This window comes from Schistocerca nitens, chromosome 9, assembly GCF_023898315.1.
Source record: "Schistocerca nitens isolate TAMUIC-IGC-003100 chromosome 9, iqSchNite1.1, whole genome shotgun sequence".
NCBI lineage: Eukaryota > Metazoa > Arthropoda > Insecta > Orthoptera > Acrididae > Schistocerca > Schistocerca nitens.
In genome coordinates, this window is record NC_064622.1 from 433,162,210 (window position 1) to 433,186,334 (window position 24,125).

Consider the following 24,125-nt stretch of genomic DNA (forward strand, 5'->3'; position numbering starts at 1 on the left):
AATGATATTGATATGCTTTTTTCTGCCTCCAGATATTCTGCTCTGGGACAGTAAAATTCAATGGTCAGATTGTTGGTATTATACTTGCTACATCACATAATACTGCTACTCAGGCAGCTGCACTTGTCAAAATTGAGTACACATCTGTCAAGAAACCTATGATTCATTTGAGGGATGCTGCAAAATCAGGTGATCCTAACAGAGTTTTTGTAGCTGCTGAAATGACACCAACAGATACATCAAGTAAGCACTAATATCTGTTTACTTATATTCATTCTAAATATGATATATGCAGTAAGAGGTAACTATATATTTTCATTTTCTTGATGATCAATTACTCTCTAGTTATGGGCTTGTTTTGATGATCAGCCTTGTTTTGGTGATCAGCTATGATATACAGCTTTGGAACTGTAAGGGCTCTGTGTGGACACTGAAGCAAAAATGATCACTGACCAACACAGCCAAGTAGAGTTGTGGAACCTCTGAACTTTGGACAGGCAGTTCACACTGGACAATCTGTCAGATCTGTATTGAGTTTATTTAATATAAAGCCTTGAATCCAGTCACAAAATTGATTCAATACTTGAAAAACTCATATTTTGTATACTAAATGAAAGTGCAGAACTGCACTGAATGTTTTCTGGAAATAAAGGAACACAGTAATAACCTGTACACCATTGTCTCTGTCACACTTGTTCAATATATGTTTTCTTTTATTTGTTATCTGAGTCATCAGTCTTCTAAGTTGTTTGATGCAGTCCATCATGAATATTCCTCTCCTGTGACAACCTCTTCATCTCAAAGTAGCACTTGCAACCTATGTCCCCAATTATTTGCTAAATGTATTGCAATCTCTGTCTTGCTCTACAGTTTTTACGCTCAACAGCTCCCACTAATACCACATGAGTTATTCGGTGATGTCTTAGCAGATGGCCTATCATCCTGTCCATTCTTCTTGTCAGTGTTTTCCACATATTCCTTTACTCTCTGATTCTATGCAGAATCTCCTCATTCCTTACCCTACTAGTCAACCTAATTTCCAACATTCATCTATAGCACCACATCTCAAATGATTTGTTTCTCTTCTGTTCCAGTTTTCCAACAGTCCATGTTTCATTAGCATACAATTCTGTGCTCCAAACATAAATTCTCAGATATTTCTTCCTCAAATTAAGGCCTGTTTTTATACTAGGAGATGTCTCTTGGCCAGGAATCCCCTTTTTGTCAGTGCTAGTCTGATTTTGATGTCCTCCTTGCTCTGTCTGTCATTGATAATTTTGCTGCGTAGGTAGCAAGAATCCTTAACTTCAAGTACTTCATGACCATCAATCCTGATGTTAAGTTTCTCACTATTCTCATTTTTTATATTTCTCATTACTTTCATCTTTCTTTGGTTTACTTTCAATCCATATTCCATACTCTTTAGACTGTTCATTCCATTCAGCAGAGTGTGTAATTCTTCTTCTCTTTCACTGACAGTAGCAATGTCATTAGCAAACCATATCATTGATATCCTTTCACCTTGAATTTTAATTCCACTCCTGAACCTTTCTTTTATTTCCTTCTTTGCTTCTTCACTGTATAGTTTGAACAGCCCTGTCTTACACCCTTTTTAATCCAGGCACTTTGTTCTTGGTCTTCCGTTCTTTTATTATTTGTTCTTGGCTCTTATACGTGTTGTGTATCACCTGTCTCTCCCTATAGTTTACCTCTAATTTGACATTATTGAATGCTTTTTCCTAGTCCATAAATCCTATGAAAGTGTCTTTATTTTTCTTTATCCTTGCTTCCATTATCAACCACAATGTCAGAACTGCCTCTGTGGTATCAATGGTATGGGCCTGTAATTATATACATCTGTCTGACAACCTAATGTAAACTGTTGCTAGAAGGGGAGCACATTTTTTTGTTTGATCTCTGCCAGATCGCACACAGTCCAGATGCCTTTCTACTTTTGAACAAGTTTTTATATGGCATTTTGGCATTTGTATGATGATAAGGAGGAACTGTAGTATGATCTTCACAGTAAAACAATTTTGGAAGATGTATTTCAGTATTTTGGTGTCCTGTCATCTTCTGTTTCATACCCAATATGGTCCCTAAGCAACTAAACAGGTGATTTCCAATTTATGTAAGACCAAACTTCTAAGGATTTTTCTCTCAGATTGCTTGGCAAAACTGTGTTTCCAAAATCATTGAAAACTTTCTGTATTGCTCTGCTTACACTCATTTAGGCTTTGTTTAGCCTTTGTTTTTTAACTGGGTTTTGACTTCAGTTAATTCTGTGATGAAGCTCCTTTTACTTTTTAGCAACTTTCCAAAATGTCTACTCAATAATGGTGAGTCTTTCCTGCCCCTCACAGCCTTTCTCAGCATATACAAGGCTAGAGTCTATTAAATAATGCTTCTGATTTTATCAATTTGTGCTCCACACCCACATCCTCAGAGCTGAATATGTGATGTTCATTATTTAGATAAACTAAAATTGGTAAAGTGTAAATATATTTTTCAAGCTTTTGTAACATTCTTTGAAATAACTCTAATCATTAATGCAGTAACAGCCTTATAACCACAGATGCTCTCCTCTATATTAAGTGATGAAAAATTTTGGGTCTGTTAGGTACCAGGAAATTAAAGACACACCACTCACAAGTTGATTCACTCTCTGTTAAAAGTAATTTTCATATTAATGCTTCCATAAAAATTTTATATGAAACCCTAATGCCAATTTTACTTTCATGACTCTCATTATATAGCTGGCAAAGTATCACAATATTCTCAAAGTTTTCTGGGATGTCATCTCCCACCATGGCTCATGAGGTACATGTTCTGGAAAAGCATCACATTACGATGTCTGACTCACCTTTGATGCTTACCTTCTGTTACGAAAATAGCTACTTTATTTGTGTACTGTACATGTTTGACCTACCTACGGGCACTATACTATTCCCCACCCAATTGCAGAGATCAAAAATTACGTTTATTATCAATGCTGAATTGTCTGAGCCTTAGTTTTATACATTCCACTTGGCTCCCAAACAGAGGACCATGATCAATTCTGGGTATGGTGGCACAAATACTGAATTGTGTTTCAGTCACATGTGCAAGGCTAACTGCCTTCACCAGTTCAGAAACAAGGTAGCAATTGTCTTTTGTGCCAATCTGCCAATTTGCAGCTAGTTGCACTCACCGTATTCATTGATACAATCTCCTCCAAGTCTCAGACGAGATCTCCTGGATAGCATAGTGAATGAATATGCGCTCCCTCCCAGCCGGTGTACTATTTCACTGAGGGGACTCCATTATCTGCCTTAGGTGGAGCTCCCAGTGATTAACTTATCCACCCTCTGTACTTGTGTGGACCAGGGAGGAAAATTAACCACCAGTTCAACAGAATGGCTCAAATGTGTTATCAACACTGGACTGCATCTCACACCTGTTGCCAAGGCAACCACATAGCTAGTTTCCATATTTAAATTCTACACAGAGTTACACAATCTCACAACTGTTTGTCCACTATGTAAAAGTACATAAAACCATGAAAAGAAAGGTGCTAAGCAAAGCAGTTAGAGACCTATTGTGAAAATACTAGCAGTTGCAACAATAAATCTACACTACGTAAATATGGTACACATAGTCTGCACTACTTAAATATGGTACACATAAAGTATAAACAAGAAAAATAAAAATTAGCACTAAAATATACACTACATTGTCAACTCACATAAAGCTAATGATCTCAAAAGGAACAAACTATTACAACAACATTAATAACACTACTGAAAACAGATAAAGTACTCAAAATTGGAATGAATGAAGCCAAATAAAAAATGATATAGACGTATGTCCATTCTGCCATCTATCAAAATAATTTGTCTGTAAAATTCTGTGTTTGTGTACAAGTGATATTTAAAGCTAACCAAATTCAATGACTAAGTAAGCATTAATTGCTTAAAAATCATTATCATATATTAGGCAATTACTATGAGTAGATTCAAAAGAACCATAACAAGCTAAACATTAACTCAAAACTGTATGTGAGAGTCCTATTTTACAAAATAGAAGTTATTCTATTGTCATACACTATGTGATCAAAAGTATCCCACCACCTGGCTGAAAATGACTTACAAGTTTGTGGTGCCCTCCATCGATTAAATATGAAATTCAATATGGTATTGGCCCACGTTTACCCTTCATGACAACTTCCACTCTTGCAGGCATATGTTCAATCGGGTGCTAGGTTTCTTGGGGAATGGCAACCCATTCTTCGGAGAGTGCTGCACTGAGGTGAGGTTTTGATGTCAGTTGGTGAGGCCTGGCATGAAGTCAGTGTTCGAAAACATTGCAAAGGTGTTCTATAGGATTCTGTGCAGGCCACTCCATTACAGGGATGTTATTGTCATGTAACCACTCCGCCACAGTCCGTGCATTATGAACAAGTGCTCAGTCATGTTGAAAGATGCAATCGCCATCCCAAATTGCTCTTGAACAGTGGGAAGCAAGAAGGTTCTTAAAATATCAATGTAGGCCTGTGCTGTGATAGTGTCATGCAAAACAAGAAGGGGTGCAAGCTCCATCCATAGAAAACACGATCACACCATAACACCACCACGTTCAAATTTTATTGTCGGCTCTACACACGCTGGCAGATGATGTTCACCAGGTTTTTGCCATACCCACACCCTGCCATCGGATTGCCACATTGTGTTCTGTGATTCAACACTCCACACAACATTTTTCCACTGTTCAATAGTCCAATATTTATGCTCCTTACACCAAGCGAGGCTTCGTTTGGCATTTACCGGCATGATGTGTGGCTAATGAGCAGCTGTCCAATCATGAAATACAAGTTTTCTCACCTCCCACCTAACTGTCATAGTACTTGCAGTGGATCCTGATGCAGTTTAGAATTCCTGCATGATGATCTGGATAAATGTCTGCTTATTACACATTGTGACCCTCTTCAACTGTCGGCAGTCTCTGTGAGTCAACAGATCAACACTGTCAGTGCAGGTCGGTCAGTACACTTTTGTGCTGTATGTGTCCCTTCACATTTCCATTTCACTATCACATTGGGAACAGTGGACCTATTGATGGAGTGTGGAAATCTCGAGTACAGATGTATGACACAAGTGACACCCAATTACCTGACCACGTTCGAAGTCCGTGAGTTCTGTGGAGCAACCCATTCTGCTCTCTCATGATGTCTAATGACTACTGATGTCGCTTATATGGATTACCTGGCTGTAGGTCACAGCACACTGCACCTAATAAGGGAAAAACGTACGTTTTTGGGGGTGTCCAGTTGCTTTTGATAACATAGTGTATATTCTTCCCATATTCTTCAACAAAGCAGAAATGCAGAGTTCCAATGAAGTGATTAAAACACAGTGAAATGTAACAGTATGCACACTTGACAAAGGTAACATATGGTCAACCTACATAACACAGTGTAATCTACCCCTCCCCTCTTTGTTGTCACAACTGTCTTTATGATTAAGTCTTTTCATAAGATTTGAGAGGAGGAAGATTTACAATAAACAGCTAACTTATCTTCTTTTCTCATGCAGTAGGCTTCAGTTCTTCATGTCAAAGGGTCTGATTCTTGAAGCTGAAATTTTCACATTTTAGGTTCTCATGTTCCAATTGACGTAAATAGTTTTGAGGAATAATTGTGCAGACTTTTTCTTTTCTGATGTTTGTCTGTGTCATGTTTTACTATATGACACTGTCTTTTGAGTTTTCACATTAACAAAGCCAAAATTACATTGTTCATCAAAAATACAAAAACAATTCTGATCACATCAGAGGTACGCCCACTACTACCTCCTCACGCTGTGGCGATAACACTGTTCCAGAGGGCTTAGAATTTTTCTTGACAAATGAATTTATACTGGTTTATACTATTATTTTATAAATGAATTCAGAAATAAACGTAATAAACAGTACCAGATTGTATAATTAATAACAGAAATTTTAAGTGTACCAAATATTTCATACTTTCAAATGTTTCTAAGAAAATAATTTCGACTGTACATTCAGAGCTAGTACTTATCGATTGTAACAATTAAAATAGCTTAATTCTGTTCCATAGATTTTAGCTTGAAATATAAAATATTGTGTATAAAATTATATGAAATTTTGCAGAAAAACAGCTGAGGTAACAGGCCTACTGACCTGTCTAAAATTCCAAAAATATTTCTGGCATTGACTTCTTCTGCTGAGGAAAAGTAATGCTAGAGGAGGACGTCCCTTTACAACAACCTCCCCCCTCCTCATAAAATAAAATATGGAAATAATGTGTTTACAATGTTTTATGATCTACCAGTTTACCAAACAGTGTACAAAACGAGGCCAAGAGATAGAATACTGGTGTATAGAAGTGTCTGATACATAACATATTACAGAAAACATAAAAAGATATTTACTATACAAGGTATAATTTATAAACATATGAGGATATGGAATTCAGATTTTCAGATCTGTGGGACAGTCTGTCCAAGACAACTGCTACAAAGTGAGAACTACAACATTACAACACTAAACTATAGAGATAAGTGCTGAGACACTGTAAATTACTGGGATTACAAATTAGAACTTAGCATCTATAAAGTCACTCCTTCAAAATCTTCAAAAGAGAAGAAAAAAATTCATAGCCTAAGTGTACGACGAGTGAGCTAACTTGAAAAACTCACAATGACAGGTACAGACCAGAAGAATATACTCAATCATGAGTAGATATATAGCACAAAATCAATCAACCACATATATCAGAGTATGCAAGGATATGTTGACTCATGAAAGGACAAAATAATGAAAAAATATTAGGGTCTCAGTTTACGATGTGGGGACCAACCCAAGAATCCAAACCACACTGGGTACACACCAGCAAAAAATGTTTCTACACAAAACACTGAATGAAGTTCACAATACTACATCAACAATTTCAATCATATGTAAAGAGTAATAATAGGAAGTACCTAGCCTCAATCAATAGTTGCATGCTCTCCTTGAATATTCACCCACAGTCGTGATGACCAGGGATACCCTAAACAGAGTTAAGCATGAGTTTGCCCACAACTCAGTTTCCAATAAGATACAATAATGCAGTACTCAGGATAAATACAGGTAATCAGAGTTATAAATAACTTTGAGTGATGACATAGTTGAGTAGCTTGAGGACCAAAATCAGTGTGTGGAATCAGAAATACATACATCTTGTTATACTGTCTATACTTTTAAACATCTCCCACACTATTTGCTAATTGTTCATACAAACTAACATATGTATGTGGAGGCCTATAAGATTAATTTACAATATATAAAAAATATATACTAATTTAAAGTTATAATTGTATTGGTAAGTTAATTCTCCCACATGAACAAACATACATTTATTTGGGATAACACTGTCCATATCAGTGATGACGTTTGTAAACAAATAGTTCCATGAATTCTCCATGTAGGATAATTTCTTGGCTAACAATTTACAAATCTCAGTTACAACACTGATGTGGTTGACAGATACTTGAGTACATTAGCCAGCACCTATGATCTCTTGTAGGTTGTCTGGACTAGTATGGTTGCAGTCGTACATTAGTGTGGGAGTGGATCCTTCCACATCTTTCAGTTTTTTCCCTAGATTTATCCTCACATGGCCCAACAGATAGGTAATTTCCTGTCTAGCTTTCAAATTAAATCCTGCAACTTTGTTTTGTGTACTAATAGTATGCTATTAAATGCATCCTTCACATCACACGGCGTATGCTCTGCCTGTTTATATTGAAAAAAAAACAAGCTCACAGGGCTTACGTCAGACTGGATTAAAAAGTGTTCACATATGATACTTTAATAAACAGAGCTGAATGCAATGGAAAAAATGAACTACTAAAGTGACACACACAGATATACTAAGAAACTATTCCTAGTTTTTACAGTACAAGATATGAAAATTTATTACTAGATATTTAATAGCATTGTCCTGTTTCATAATTGTAAAAGGTTCTACTCATTTAGTATCATGGCATAAATTTATCAGATTCTTAAGCACAGATTTATTACAAAACATAATTATATGGTTGTATGAGCCTGCAAAAATAGTGTATAGTTTCTTCCAGACAAGAGATCATTATGCATCCATGTTCAAAGGTCTTGTCTTCTATACTAAAAGTTAACAGTACTAGAGATTTTAACAATTTTCTTTGCTTACCAGCAGCTTCTCTTATCTTTACACATACAATGGACATTTCCACAAAATTCTTACTATACTTGATCCGGCCTCTAAATTGTTCAGATATACTACAAATTGGGGTACCTGTATCAATCAAACAGTTCCCTTCCCAATGATCAATCTTAATTTTAATATAAGGACACCCAAAATCTGAAATATTTTCTCTGTTGTCAGATACTTCATGCAAAAGATCACTTTCAATTTCATCCAATACTACATCCACGCTGTCTTCACGGGATTTTATCAACTTTACTGGTTTAATAGCATTACTTTGGTTACTCATGTTGTCAGTAAACATTGAACACAATGAATGTATTCCATGGCACAACTAACATCACTTCAAAGCACCACAACACTGTCAAAAATTACACTTCCTGCTTAGATCTTCTTTCACTTCATTCCACCAATTGGGATACAAATTATGATTAACCACAACTAACTTATTTCAGAATGCACATTTATCTATGTTATCATCGATCTTATCCCAAACAAACTTCAGACAGTTTTATCCTTTATTTCTATGCTCACAGGTAACTCACCTCTACTGTTTCAATCAATACTACGGTGACATTAATGAACAACTGTTTTGACTGGACTGGTATTCCTTGACTCTGACTTACAGCTTTGTATACATCACTTACCTTACCTATATTGTAAACATCACTTACAAATAACTCTGAAACTTCATTATTCTTAAACTCCACAAGTACCCAATACTCATGATCATCATATTCCTCCAAAATTACTTCATCAACAACATCACTAACAATACAAGTCTCATTGCTGTCAAAGTTACTTACCTCACCTATATTCATTTGCAATAAGTCACCAGTCTCAGACATACCAATCTCAGTTACTTCACAGCTCTCATTCACATCGACATCAAAAATACCACCTAGTTCAGATTCAATACAGTCATCACCTGTTTTACATGCATCAGCAACACTGTTTTCTGACTGAGAGAAGGAATCATTTGTTCATACTATATCAAAATTCTCATTACTCTCATATTCTGGATTGTGATTAGCATCTATATTCCCATGATTAAATGTAGTATCCAAAAACTTGATCAAAACATAAATGAGGAATCTGTTCAATTTCAGACACATGTGCCATATCATTAACACTATTATTGTTGTCTAATTGCATGTGTAACTTGGGGGTCCTGTGCTAGTTGACCTTCTTTAAGACAAACTGACATTTCCCAATTACTTACTTCTGTGATTGTTTCTTTTGTTAAATTGCCCATGGTTATCCCCATTACTCCTATTCTGCTGCTGTTCAAAATTTCTGTCTCTATCAACATTTTGACCCTGATGGAAGTTACCATTATCTCTGTTTCTGTAATTACTCCCATTGTGATTCCTATCATTCTGATTATTATGGTACATATTTCTTTCTACTGCCCTATCCAGCCTGTCAACATATCATATAATTGTTCAAGATAATCATCAGGTCTGTGTATTAAATCCCACTGCCATCTTTCTGGTAACCTCCTTATAAGTTCATCTAACAAGGTCATTTTGTCAAATGGTTTCTCAAGGTATGGTAATTTTTTAAGCTGATTCTTACAAAACTCTTTCAAAGTACCATCAAGTTACTGTAATTAGGAACATTCAAAAATTCCCTTTTGAGTCTCCCCTGTTCAGCTACCAAGCAAAATTTATTTAAAAAAGTTTTCTCAGAACTTTGATATGTTCCTCATTGACTTAAATTTATATTTACTGATAACAGAGCTTCACCTTCTAAGACATCTTTTGACACAAATCTGTCTCTATAGTGGTGCAGAAAATCCGCTGGATGTAAATTGTTTGATGGGAAACTTTTGATAGGAGTGTTGGACCACACAATACCATTGTTTGCACCCAGACCTTGGTTCACATAAATTTCCTGAACTGCTGAAATTTTTTGATCTAAAACAGTTACATTAGTTTGCATATTGTTTTCAACATTTAAATTTTTTTGGTTTAAACTGACAATATTTTGTTCAATTTTTTCTGCTATGGCCTTCTTTTCAACACTGACATCCTCAATATTCTTTGACTGTTTCACTGACTCAACTGCCAGCTCATTTTACAAAACAATAAATCTATTTTCTAAAACATCAACTTTTTCATTCATATTTTTAACCCCCCTGCAACCCATTTTTTAGCTCTGTAACTTGATTACTAAGATGGCCCATTTGATCTTGAACTTTGTCTGATTTATTGTTGTTATCTGTCTTCATTTCCTCTATTTTTCCCAAAATTAACTGCAAAATCTCAGTTTTTACAGTTTCTTTGCTGACTATGATTTCATTCAGCTCAGGCATGTCCTGAGTGGATCCTACAGATTTCACTTCTGCCTTACTCTTACCCTTGTCCCTATTCATTTTGTTAACAAGGACACAAATCCACAAACAAATTAACTTCACAAAAATTTAGGCTCCCCCCCCAACCCCCTCCCCCCCCCTCCTCATAGTTGTAAAGTCCTCCTTCATTCAATCTGGTTGGTCATTATTGATAGTACATCATCAGTGTTGATATGATTTACTTTGCTGGCCAGCCCTCAGTTTTCTTACTTCATATGATCGGATACCCATTCATACATAAACTGCAAATGACATAAAATCGCCCTCCCTCTGCACCAGACAAAACTCCATTATTAGTCAATTGGTCACAGATGATGCCTACACTTGTAATTTATCCCTCCTTCCTTTGTTGTTGCAACTATCTTTATGGTTAAGTCTTTTCATAAGATTTGATAGGAGTAAGATTTACAATCAACCTTTTACTTATCATCTTTTCTCATGCAGTTGAGTCCAGTTCTTCGTATTGAAGGGTCTGATTCTTGAATCTGAAATTTTCACATTTTACGTTATCATGTTCCAGTTGATGTAAACAATTCTGAAGAATGCGTGTGCAGATATATATATATTTTTTTTATGGTTATTTGTGTCACATTTTACTATATGACACTGTCTTTTGAACTTTCACATTAACAAAGCCAAAATTACATTGTTTGTCTAAAATACAAAAACATGTCTGATCATATCATAGGCATGCCCACTACAACCTCCTCACACTGTGGTAATAACAATATTCCAAATGGTTTACAATTTTTCTTGACAAATGAGTTTATAGTAGTTTATACTATTTTTTATAAATGAATCCAGAAATAACCGTAACAAGCTGTACCACATTGCATAATTAATAATAGAAATTTGAAGTGTGCCAAATATTTTTTAATTTAAAATGTTTCTAAAAAAATAATGTTATCTGTACATTCAGAGCATGTACATATTGATTGTAACCTCAAAAATAATATAATTCCTTTTCATAGATTTTAGCTTGAAATGTAACATATTGTGTATAAAATTATATAAAAATTTTCAGAAAAATAGCTGTGATAATATTGACCTATCTAAAATTCTAGAAATATTCCTGGCATTGACTACTCCAGTTGATGAATAGTAAAACTGCTGGAGGATGTCCTGTTGCAACAGCAATTGTCCAGTATCCAAAGCCATAGCGATCACATTATCCAAAGCCTTACCACAAACTGTCCCATTCTGTCATGTTTTAATCACCTCACTGAAACTTTGCATTTGAAATTTTGTGGCAAGTGAGGCAATAGAAACAACAATATTGCCTTTTTTGTAAATAAAACTCTGTGAGTGCTGCCTGTGTTAACATAAATATTTTTTCAAGCAAATATTTAGTTTTTCTGCCAAATAATACCATCTGTATGACTTTTGACTCTGTTAGCCATAATTGCCTGTCACACAGTATTGTTTCTTCAGTGACTTATTATTCTGTAGTGCCTAGATTTGTTGAACTTCAAACATTGATTGTGCCCAGATGCAATGTTTTATTAGTAAATGACTTTCATGGGGGTAGAATGGACACACATCATTCACATTTTAATATAATTGTTATTCGGTTTTTCTTTCAAGCTGTGGTGTTTAATTTGTCAGAAGCATGAAACAGAATTATTACACTAAACAATGTCTGTGGGCTCAGTACTACTAGTGCCATGGTAGGTTTCTCTCTGCTCTACAACTCATTCACTACTCAGCACCACCAGATGTCCATGTGTTAAATATTCAAAATTATAAGTAAACAAGTAATGCAAATATACAACTGGACTTTGTTTCATAGACAGCATTACCATCAATGATGCATCTGATTACAGTGTTGTGAACTACTCTATGAGTAAAATCGTTCTGAACTGTAAGTCAAATACATGCACACATCTGCCCACCCACCAACACACCCATATACAAAGACAAAAACGAAATAGGAAGAGAGGAAGGAAGTGTCAGAAAAGAAGATATACACTGTAGTTTTCATCTGTTATCTAGATGTAAGACGAGGGAAAAGGGATTTTGAGATTTAAATTATAGTTGTGCCTAAATGAATTACTAACTTCATTAGGTGATCTAAATGATTAATGGAAAATCTCATATAAAGATGTGAAACAAATACTAACAAAGAGATAGAGGGGCTGGCCAGTACATACCTCAGCTCAGTACAGCTGATAGATACACAAAAAACAGACCCAAAAATTTACGTTCCTAGCTTTCGGAACAAATGTTCCTTCATCAGGGAGGAGAGAGAGGAAAGAAAGGGGAGAAAGGAAAGTGGATTCAGTTACTCATAACCCAGGTCATCAAGCAACAGGGAAAGGAAAACAGGGAGGGTAGCAAGGATGGAGGCATGGTTGTCAGAGGGAAGCCAAAGATATTCTACTGTAAGTACTGTACCAGCTTCAAACCTAAGAGGATGCATACAAAAGTAAAGAGGTATACAGTATAAAGATAAACACAACTACGTAGGATGAAAAGATGTGTGAATGGCTAAAGAGGAAAGGGAAAGAGGAGAAGACTGAAGAGTAAATGGGAGTGAGGTTGTTTAACGTAGGTTCAGTCCAGGGGGATGGCGGAATGAAAGGATGTGTTGGAGTGCAAGTTCCCATCTCCGCAGTTCAGAGGGACTGGTGTTGGGTGGGAGAAGCCAAATGGTACATACGGTGTAGCAGGTTCCTAGGTCCCTAGAATTATGCTGGAGGGCATGCTCCGCTACTGGGTATTGGACATCTCCTAGGCGGACAGTTCGTCTGTGTCCGTTCATGCGCTCAGCCAGTTTAGTTGTTGTCATACCGATGTAAAAGGCTGTGCCGTGCAGGCATTTCAGCTGATAAATGACATGTGTAGTTTCACACGTGGCCCTGCCTTGAATTGTGTGTGTTTTACCTGCCCCATGCATCCCCCCATAACTAACTTCATTCTATGATAACAACTATAAGATAAAGAAATGTAATAAAAGAAAACCATTGCCTATGCTTGAAGCACATTGATACCAGAATCTTGGGACCAGTGACGTGGCGTGGTTTTAAAGGTTGGGGAGACTCTACATTTATTATAGGGAGACAAAATAGTACATTAAACAATAATTTAAACAAATGAAACAAAATGCATCAAATAAAACAACAAAAACTACAACAACAACTACTACTACTACTACTACTACTACTACTACTACCACTACCAGTAATAATAATAATAATAATAATAATAATAACTAATTTGTTCAAGAAACGATGACACATTTGTAGAACTCCAGCAGCAAGAGAAGAAGAACTTATATTTTCTTGTACACAAGTGCAATGCGCCTGTCTTTACTTTCCACGTAGAAGTCTATAGCTCGGTCTGCAAAGATCTGATCATTGGATAGCTCTCCAAGTAGTGTCTTTTCTATTCATAACATGCTCAAACACGACAGCCGGGTGTTGGACATGGAATTTCTTAAATAATTCTTCACTTGTTTAAGAATACTCATGCTTCGTTCACTGCTTGCTGTAGTTGCAGGTAGGGTCAAAACCAAAAGCAGGAACTTTGTTGTTTCTTCATAAACAGAGTCTAAATCATTATTGACAATGTTCTTTAAGAGGATTCTTGGAGATAAGTGTTTTTTCTCATCAGCACACATGTTACACTGTTCATTTTCAAGTTGTTCTTGTTTAAAAAAAGGGTACTGTTCTAATAACTGATGCAGTTTCAACTTTGGGAATTCTTTTTGATAGTTCGGGAAACACTTTTCATTCAAAAGTTCAACAAAATGAATTTGGGGAATGTCTTGAAATCTTCTTTGTATCTGAACAATTTGCAAATCCAGTATCTCTTAAGTTAGTGCCTTGAGAGATGTCTTTTGATTGTTACAGAATGATAAGTTGCCATTCAAACACAAGCTGCATTTAATACATTCATGAATGAATGTTTCCGTTCTTAACTGTCGTAAGTTTCTCAAAACAGTTCTCATTTCATCGTGGCAGGTAGCTATAATGACAGATTTTGACTGAAGAACATTAAAGAAATGATCAACATAAACAAAGTACCCTCAGTAGAAACGAAGCAAGTAAACAAAGGTAGGATCATCCGTCCGCCGTTTCATTCCCACAGCAAAGCTCAAAGATTCTGGTCCCACTGAGAGTCTGAACCATCAATTATGTAATTAAAAACACTATATAGCTCTGGGAAATGACTAGATATTGTTGAAACTGCCCTGGAACGAAAGTTTCAGCGAGTGTTGCTTGCATGTGGCAGTTTAAATCCTTCCTCAGTTAGCAATACAGTTCATTTTGATGATTTGCTGAAAAACAAATGGAATGCAGTGAGATCACTTACAAACATTCGAACTTGTCGTATGATTTTGGAAGCATCTAACAGTAACAAATTCAGTTGGTGTGCATAACAATGCGTAAACACCGCACAGGGACAGAACTGCTTCACCAATTGTTGTAGTCCTCTTTCTCTGCCCGCCATTACTGAAGCGCTATCATATGTTTGACTAACCACTTTTCTTTCCACATTCCATTCTTTCAACACTGCATGAATAATTTTTGACAAACCTTCAGCAGTTTTATCTCCAGAAACATCGTAAGATCCAACAAATCTTTCCTCAATTTTGTCTGCAACACAGTATTTGAATGCTATACTCATTTGACTCTTGCATGACATGTCTAATGTTTCATCAGCCTGAATTGAAATGAAATTGCAGTTCTGAATTTCAGATTTTACTTTCTCATTGACTGCCAGCGTTATCATTCTATTACATCATTCTGTATATCTGGAGAAGTCCCTTTAAAGGAACTTGAAGATGATGACAGATGGTCTCGGATTAACTGCTCTCCTTGAGCTAGTAAATCTAACAATTCCAGATAGTTACCTTTGAAACTGGAGGATTTCTCTTCTCAACGGCCGCGAAAGGCTAGTCCTTGTTTACAAAGTAATACAATTGCCTGAGTAAGATGAACCAATACTGTCCTCTTGCATGCAACTTGTTTGTTGTATTTTGTTGCTGTCAGATAAGCGGCTTCAGAAAGAGTGTGCTCAATTCTACTTTTGCCCAATAACTGAAATGATTCATTGTTCTGCAGGTGACGTTTTGATATCTGATGCTTCGGTGCTTTCCTGTCAAAGTTCTTCATTGTATAAATGCCCTCATTGCACCATTCCTTTTCACCACCAAACAGAAGACATATATAACAATATAATCTTTTATTAACTGCATTCACAGTCATCCAAGTATATTTTTCGTACCAGGCTGTCTGAAAAGTGCATTTTTGTTTGGCTTCACTTAAAACTACACTGAGTATAGGAGTAGGTCGTTTATCCTTCAATTCGCACTTTTTTTCATACGGTACATTGATGTAGAAAAAGGGGTCTTTAATAAAAATTCTACAAGATGTTCAGTTGCTGGCTCACTCATGGTGGCGACACAATGAAATATGCACTAAAATCACACAAGAATGACTATGAACACAAACCACATGACTGTTCACTTCCGTGTTAATAGCCAGCATAGAAGCGGCAGAGACTAGTCTCGATACCTGCTAGCAAGTGCAGCGCACCGGCTTCGTGGAAGAGGGAAAGTGGTGGGGAGCCGAGAAAGCCACCAACACACCCAGGTAAGGGAAAGGAGGCAGAGACTAAGAGCAGTCGAGTCTCAAGCAGGCAGATACACCAATACTCAGGGTGTGGTGCGGGCTACAAAACTGATGTCTTTGCGCATTTAGAGCTCTTAGCAGAAAGTTTTTTATATTTTTGTTGTGAATTACTATTGCATATTTTTTCAAAAGGAAAACACGGGAGACTAAGTCTCAAAGTCTCCCCTCACGTTACGCCACTGCTTGGGACCAAAATACTAAGCCTCCTTACCTTCAAAGTTTATCAAAACTAGTTTTCAATTAGGGTTCAAATCATGCACATGCAGTTAAGAAGTGTTTTATGTCTTACGTTTACTAACATAATATGGTTTTCAGTGGAATTCTATATTTTATAATGTACAAGAAAATGTGTTGGACAAACAGTTGTTGTGCAAACATAGGTAATAACTCTTGATTAATTGAAAAAGCAACCGATTTCCCAAAGTCAATAAAAAAATGGATGCATGTACTAGAAATGAGTTTCATTTCAGTACTAGCTTCCACTCAGAAGCTGCAAAATTTGTCCAGGCCTTGACCTTACTGAAGTAATGTCCTCAGTATTTTAATGTCAGTCTCTGTCAAACAATACAGCCACTGAATTATATAAAGAGGGTAGCAGCTACTATATTTTATGATAATTCTTATACTGCACAGGGACACTAGCTTTTTATCTCAGCATACATAGTTAGTGCAGTATTTATTTGATCAAAAGTAAAAGAATCATATCTTAATTACCCAAGTGTTTTGTGCAGAGCTTTCATGACCAGTGGGTATTATCATAACTGAGCAACTGGGTTTCTGCCACAGATATACCACATGGTGTTTAAGAATTGTACTCCCACATTCTTACTGTTTTTCCTATATAAAGTGAGTCTGCTTTGTCACCACATTGTACTGATTAACTTGATCTTACTTGTGAACAATTATATGGTTTGATTGTTCAATCATCATATCATAATTGACAGCATTATTTGGGCACTGTTTGTTGAGTTATAATGATTTATTATGTGTCTATATCTATATTTTACGTCAAGTGTCAGTAGTTGAGAATCTTGAGTTCAATACAATTTAAGGAACAGCAAACAGTGATGAGCACTGGTTTAGTGCAGTTGTCAGTGATAAAAAGGTTAATCTTAATCACCTGTTGCTTAGTATTCTTGGAGGTGTATGTCTCAGTAATGATTGCATTCAGATGAATAGATATACATAATTCATTAACTTAGGAATATCACTTTATGAAATAATTATTGTTGGTGCCATCACACTTGCTCTCTTCTTTGTAACCACAGGGTTTTAATATTCTTCTTTTTCAGAGATTTTATTATTCATACTCTTTCTTAAAGATTGTTAACAGTTAAGCCAAGCTCAGGCAACTGCCAGAGTGTATATCATTCTGGTTTCAGAGAAGAAGAATACAAAGCATACAATTAAAGGCAGCTTTCATGTTGGAAGTCAGTACCATTTCTCCATGGAAACACAAACTGCATTATGTATACCAACAGAAGATGGAATTGATGTGTATGCACCTACACAATGGCCAAATCTGACACAAGTTGCAATATCAGAAGCCTTGAAAATTCCACAGCACAGGTAAATTAACTAACACAAATAAAATTTTTACATAACGTATAAGAAATACACTGATACTTCCACCATTGTGCAAATGAAATAGATTTTAGTATCTGCAGTGTTAACTTTTAAATTCATATGGTGTTTAATCATTAGCTTAGTCATATCAGTGATGCACTGTCTCAGATAAGAGTCAAAAATACTACAGTCCAATGCAATTCATTTTCTGGTTTTGTAGGAAAATGTGTGTTACATTCCTGTATGTTTATATTAGAATACAAATATTACACAGGGTAAGGTCTGAACTAAATTATAATTTATTTTCCTTTTCTTGTGCTTGTATGGAGCAATGAGATAAAATAATGATCCCCTTTAAGGGAACATGCAGAACTTCATATACAGTGACAACACTGGAGATGATTCTTTTTAAGTTAACAATTGCATAAATTTTCAATATGAATTTTTATTACTAATTACACCTCTTTGTTGTTAATATAAACACATGATTTCTGTAGCATGAGTACCTTTCATTTATCTGAAGTCATTTGGCAGAGACATCAAAATACAAAATCAGAATGGCTGAATTAAATTTCATCACAGTTCATTTTGGATAAGAGATATAGTAACCATTTCCCTTACAAACATTTGATGTAGTTCACTTATCTTATTAATTCTGTGTTATTAGCGTAATTATTTTTATAAACAATTTATAATCGAATAAAATTCTAAAGATTTATTCATATGAACTTCCCAGACACCCTGTTGACAGATCTGTACTTTAACTTAAAACTATCTACTGGTGCTGGAAAAGAATTAAAATAGTGTTCTTGGACAACATAAATTGCATTTTTTTGTTCAGTATTACACTCAAACATTTGTCTCCCAAATGTTTCATGATAAATAGACACTTCCAGTAATTTCATCTACACAATTATTATCTTGCTTTTATCTTAATTCTGACATTATGTATTTGTTATTGCCATTGAACATGGTATTGTGATACAGATGCCTGAAGCAGTGGGAATGAGACTGTTATGCTAATTTCCAAAGGTTTTCAGCAGGGGAAATGGTTTCCAGCAGGGGAAAAACATCATAGATGCAGTGAACTGTTTCATTGAGAAAATAAGTACATCATTAGACAACAGAAATAAGGTGACAGGAATGTTCTACAACCTCACAGAGGCTTTTGATTCTGAAAACCATACATTGTTTGTTTATAAACTTGAGATGTATGGTATTAGCAGCTGTGCCCTACAGTGGCTTAAATCATACTTATCAAACAGAAAGCAAAGAGTTAGCATTTCTTTAAATGGCATATATTATTTTTCTGACTGGAAAAAAATATCTCGGGGGTGTTTCACAAGGCTCCACATTAGGCCCAGTCCTATTTATCTTCTATGTTAATGACTTACCATTAAATATCAGCTCCTCATCAGTTCTGTTCAGAGATGACACTTCTTAGTTGAAGATCAGGATTCAGAAAAAATTCCCTAATCTGTGATCCGAGCCCTCAGTACCTTAGAAACTCGGTTTTAGCTAAATTGATTGGATCTAAACATATCCAAACCTCACGTGCAATTCAAGACCAAACAGTCAAAATGTGAGCAGATTTAGATTGTTCACAACAACCAAGATATGGAAGAAGTTGGCTCTGTCAAATTCTTAGGTTTAAATGTAAATAAACATTTCAGCTGGCAGGCACACATTGAATACTTAGCAAACAAACTGAGCAGCTTTGCATTTGCAGTGCAAATATTACTAACTGCAACTGACATGGACACACAAAAAGTAACATATACAAGCTACTTTGAATCTATTATTAGGTATGGTATTGCTTTTTGGGGTAACTTGGCTAACATAGTGTGACCGCTAAAAATACAGACAAAAGTCATTTGAAATATGCACACTGCATATCATAAAGAATCATGTCATCCGTTATTTAGAAAACTTAAATATTAACTCTGCCATCTCTATACATAGATCATATTATTATATTTTTGTACATCAGATACAAATTGAGGGAAACCATTTTGTCCATCACATTATACTAGAAACAGAGAAAAATCTATGCTCCCTACCCACCCCCTCAGACTCTATGTGCAAGGACTTCAATACATAGGAATGAAAATTTGAAATAAATTAAAAGTGAACAAGTTGATACAGATGAATATTTAGGTCCACTTAAAAGAAAGCTATTGAGGTACTGACACAGAAATGTTTTTCTCAGTGGATGAAATCATGCAGAACAAACTGGAAATTTGAGCTGGATACAATGTGTAACATGTTCCAAGAAATATCCTTATAGTGTTGTTATTTCTTATAGTGATATTATTTATTAGTGTAAAAATCATTGTAACTGTGTTATAAATTGTTGACATGTCTCCTGTTCGCAAACCAAATGGATTGCAAATGTATGTCACAAGATGAACAAAACACAATTCACAAAATAATATTGCTTGTTCATATTTTTTCAGTATAAATGTCAATGTCAGAAGAGTTGGAGGTTGTTATGGATGTAAGATAACAAGAAATTCTCAGACAACTGCAGCTGGAGCCCTTGCAGCATATCTTCAGAAGAGACCTGTTCGCATCCATCTTCCCTTACAAAGGACAATGGAATCAATTGGAAAAAGATTTGATGTTGCTATAGATTATGAAGTAAGTAGCCTCTGCTTTATTTGAGCTACACAGATCTGTTGGAAATAAGAGTGCAATTTATATTAACAGAGACAGTAAACTATATTGTTTTATCATGTAATACAATTTTTGAGAAACCCAGCCATTCAACCATTCACACACATTTTATAAATCCTAATATGGAAAATGCAGTACAGGCACACTAAGTGATTGAGAGATTTTGCCAGTGGAGAGAGGCAGCTATCATAAAACACCCACAATTGTCAATAATTTTGGTGTTTGTGTGTTACATTAAACGTTAACTCTATCCTTACTTTGTACTTAAAGTGACTTCAGACAAATAATTTTTTTGAGTCTTCAATTTTTACTGTGTTTTCATCACCAGCATCAGCTACTCACCCTTAACATACACATCTAGATAATGGCATCCATTCAGCTAAATATGTGTCCTTGCCCACTGTCCTTTTATTGATATTACAATCCTAATTGTCTTCCACTCCTGTCATTATCTTTTGTTTTCTTGACTCCTAGAAATTCCCAGTTGCCCCCCTGAGAATAGTTTTCACATTGCAATCCCATGGCTCATTGTACTGAGACAAGATTGGCAATGTACAGTTATTGCAAACACTTACTCATTATTAATTTTTTACAGTCGGCCTTGCATTGTGTTGATTGTGCATTATTTCAGATTAATTATATTTAATTTTTGGAACAGTTTTCAAAAATTCTCTAATAAGTTCTTTCATTAGTTTAGAAGAGTATCTGCATTTTGAGAAAAGAGTGCAATATCTCTTGCCAGAGTTGTGGATTGTGATTTCTGGATCAAGACATATAGGTACAGGTGTCTACCAGCTAGGTGCAGTGATTTGTTATCAGTGGATTCCTTATTTGTTTGTAGGCTGGTCAGATCAACATCTTGTTTGAGACTGTAGATTTTATCCGTTGTGAGGTTGGTGTTATCAGGAAAGGATCTGGAGAAGGAAGATGAGGCACTATTGGAGATGAGAAATGTTGCTACAAGCTGTGTAAGTGGGTAACAGTTATTATTAAAATTGAATAGAAATATCGGTAGGTCACATAACTGATGAGGAGGTGCTGAATAGAATTGGGGAGAAGAGGAATTTGTGACCCAACTTGACTAGAAGAAGGCATCAGTTGGTAGGACATGTTCTGAGGCATCAACGGATCACCAATTTAGTGCTGGAGGGCAGCATGGAGGGTAAAAATCATAAAGGGAGACCAAGAGATGAATACACTAAACAGATTCAGAAGAATGTAGGTTGCAGTAGGTACTTGGAGATGAAGAAGCTTGCACAGGATAGAGTACCAGTCTCTGGACTGAAGACCACAACAGCACAACATGAATTGTTAGAGACAAAATTTGATGTGAGATTAGGGTCAGATTCCAACAATTCCTTTGGCCACATTATTCTAAGCTAGTCAGTGCTCTACATCTATGTCTACCTATATTACTAACAAATTTTCTGTCCACTTTCATTTTCTTGCATCTCATTATTTCATCCCCCCTTTTATACATATTTGGGTATATAGGTCTTCCTGACAAGGGATTACCTTTTCCCCACTATCCTACCCAGTGCTCATCCCCTCCCACATATCACAGAGTGCAACATTCCTCATCCTGACCATCCTCTGGATGTAATTTTTGTGGAGCTGTAGTCCTATTGTATTCCTACACTACCCTTCCAACCATAGCCTTTTTCATTCCCTTCTCTCCATCTGTTGCACACTCCCCCCACCTGATACACACTAGATTATTATGCACCCCAATAAGGTTACAGCATGAGGGAATGTAACTGTTCCTACATCAGCATGTTTGAAAAGGAACGCAAGTATGCAAGCTGAACTATTAGTTTCAAGTTCTTGTTTATGCTGCTATTGCTGCTCAATGCTTGTGCTATATCATGACCAATTGTTTTTATTTGAATCCTATTAGCATATGCTAAAGCTAATTATTATATCCAAAGAACAAGTGATGTGATTTGAAACTGTGAATGCTTGTTAACATTAAAATGGTACACAAGTCACTTTCGACTACTCATTCTCAGTATTTTCTTTTGCACCTACAATTTTAATACTCTTTATGAATAACACAGTATAAGGCTGGTTAACCGAATTAAAGGGATGGAAGCCATTTTGGATAATAATTTTTTTGGTTAAGCCATGAACATACTACAATATTTTGTGTTGTACATATTTTTGAATGTTTTGAAGTCAAATGAATTCAATAACCTCTTATAGGCTATGCTTAGGATCTTCATAAAAGTTAAAGTTACAGATTTAGGATTACAATATGTTAATATATAGTATACTGTACTTCATAGTAGCACAGCACAAAAATACACATACAATGAAAAGATACTGCTACCTGACTGTACTATTGTTTGCAGTGTAGCTTTGTTTAGACAGGTGAGTCAGTAGATGGGGAATCAACTAAAGGTCAAGTGTTCATTTCTCCTCACTAACTACAGCCATGGTCACATTGACCTTGAATTGTTTCCATGAGAGCAGGTGTTTTTAAGACACATTCATAGGATTTGTCGGCCTGGGAAAAGCATTCGACAATGTAAAATGTTTGAAATTCTGAGAAAAGTTGTGGTAAGCTATAGGATTCAAATGGTTCAAATGGCTCTGAGCACCATGGGACTTAACTTCTGAGGTCATCAGTCCCCTAGAACTTAGAACTACTTAAACCTAACTAACCTAGGGGCATCACACACATCCATGCCCGAGGCAGGATTCGAACCTGCGACCGTAGCAGTCGCGCGGTTCCAGTCTGTAGCACCTAGAAACGCTCGGCCACCCTGGCTGGCACCAAGTTAGCAGTCAGTATGAATAAGCATAGGTAGAGGTAACAAACAATATCCCATTGTAGAACATGCTCTAGGCTACAACATGACAGTTGTGACCTCTGTGGCTGTTTCACTACATGTGCCATCTGGATTCCTCACCCGGACACCAGTTTCACAGAACTCTGCAGGTGCTAACTGGCATTGCAACTACTCACTACCATCTGGCTTTTATTTATGTTAATTTCTTTTGGATCAGTGTTTCTTAGCTTTCTACATCTTTTATTCTCTGGACTGTCTATTCCTCCTCCCTGCTCACGCCTCCCCCCATCCACCTCCCCCTCCTCTAACACATACAATGCGCTTAGTTTTCCTCTCTTATTAACTCCTGCACCATGGTTTGTCAATAATTTCTGTATTGTGCATTGCCCTATCTTCCACATTTAGGCTCTCAGGTTTTCAAATCATGTCTGGTGCAGACTCTAACAATCAGTCTCTTCTTCTCAAATAGTTTGGTGAGTCTCACCTGATCTGGGGCTCTAGCTGACTTTTCTAAGCTCTCCCCACTTCCTGAACCATGCCAGTCCTTTTCCTTCCACCCACTTCCTATTCCATCAGTCCTTCTGTAGAAGAAAGAGCCACTTTCACCAAAAACTTGCACATTTCTATACCTGTATAGATATATTCTCCTGTCGCTGCTTGGTGAATAGATTTTTCATCTATCCAGTTACATTATATTTTCAAAAATTGATTATTTTTGTTGATTTGTGCTATCAGTATGCTCCTTATATCATAAACAGTGGCATTCAGTAAAGTCCATATACCTGGTGCATTAGCCAATAATTTAAAAAAGTTGATTTACTGTTTGGTCAGTGATTGTCAAGTATATTTATCACTGGTTAAAATTTAGAACTGTA

The 24,125-nt window shown here is 36.1% G+C and overlaps 1 protein-coding gene across 1 annotated transcript in view; it reads left to right on the top strand.

The window, feature by feature from the left end:
• LOC126204421 (uncharacterized) overlaps nucleotides 1–24,125 on the top strand; it is a 270,652-nt gene that overhangs the window by 169,587 nt on the left and 76,940 nt on the right. The window contains exons 15-17 of the mRNA XM_049938808.1: nucleotides 33–243; nucleotides 17,599–17,785; nucleotides 20,239–20,422. Of these exons, the coding sequence (XP_049794765.1) occupies nucleotides 33–243; nucleotides 17,599–17,785; nucleotides 20,239–20,422 (582 nt within the window). The remainder of the gene's footprint in view (nucleotides 1–32; nucleotides 244–17,598; nucleotides 17,786–20,238; nucleotides 20,423–24,125) is intronic.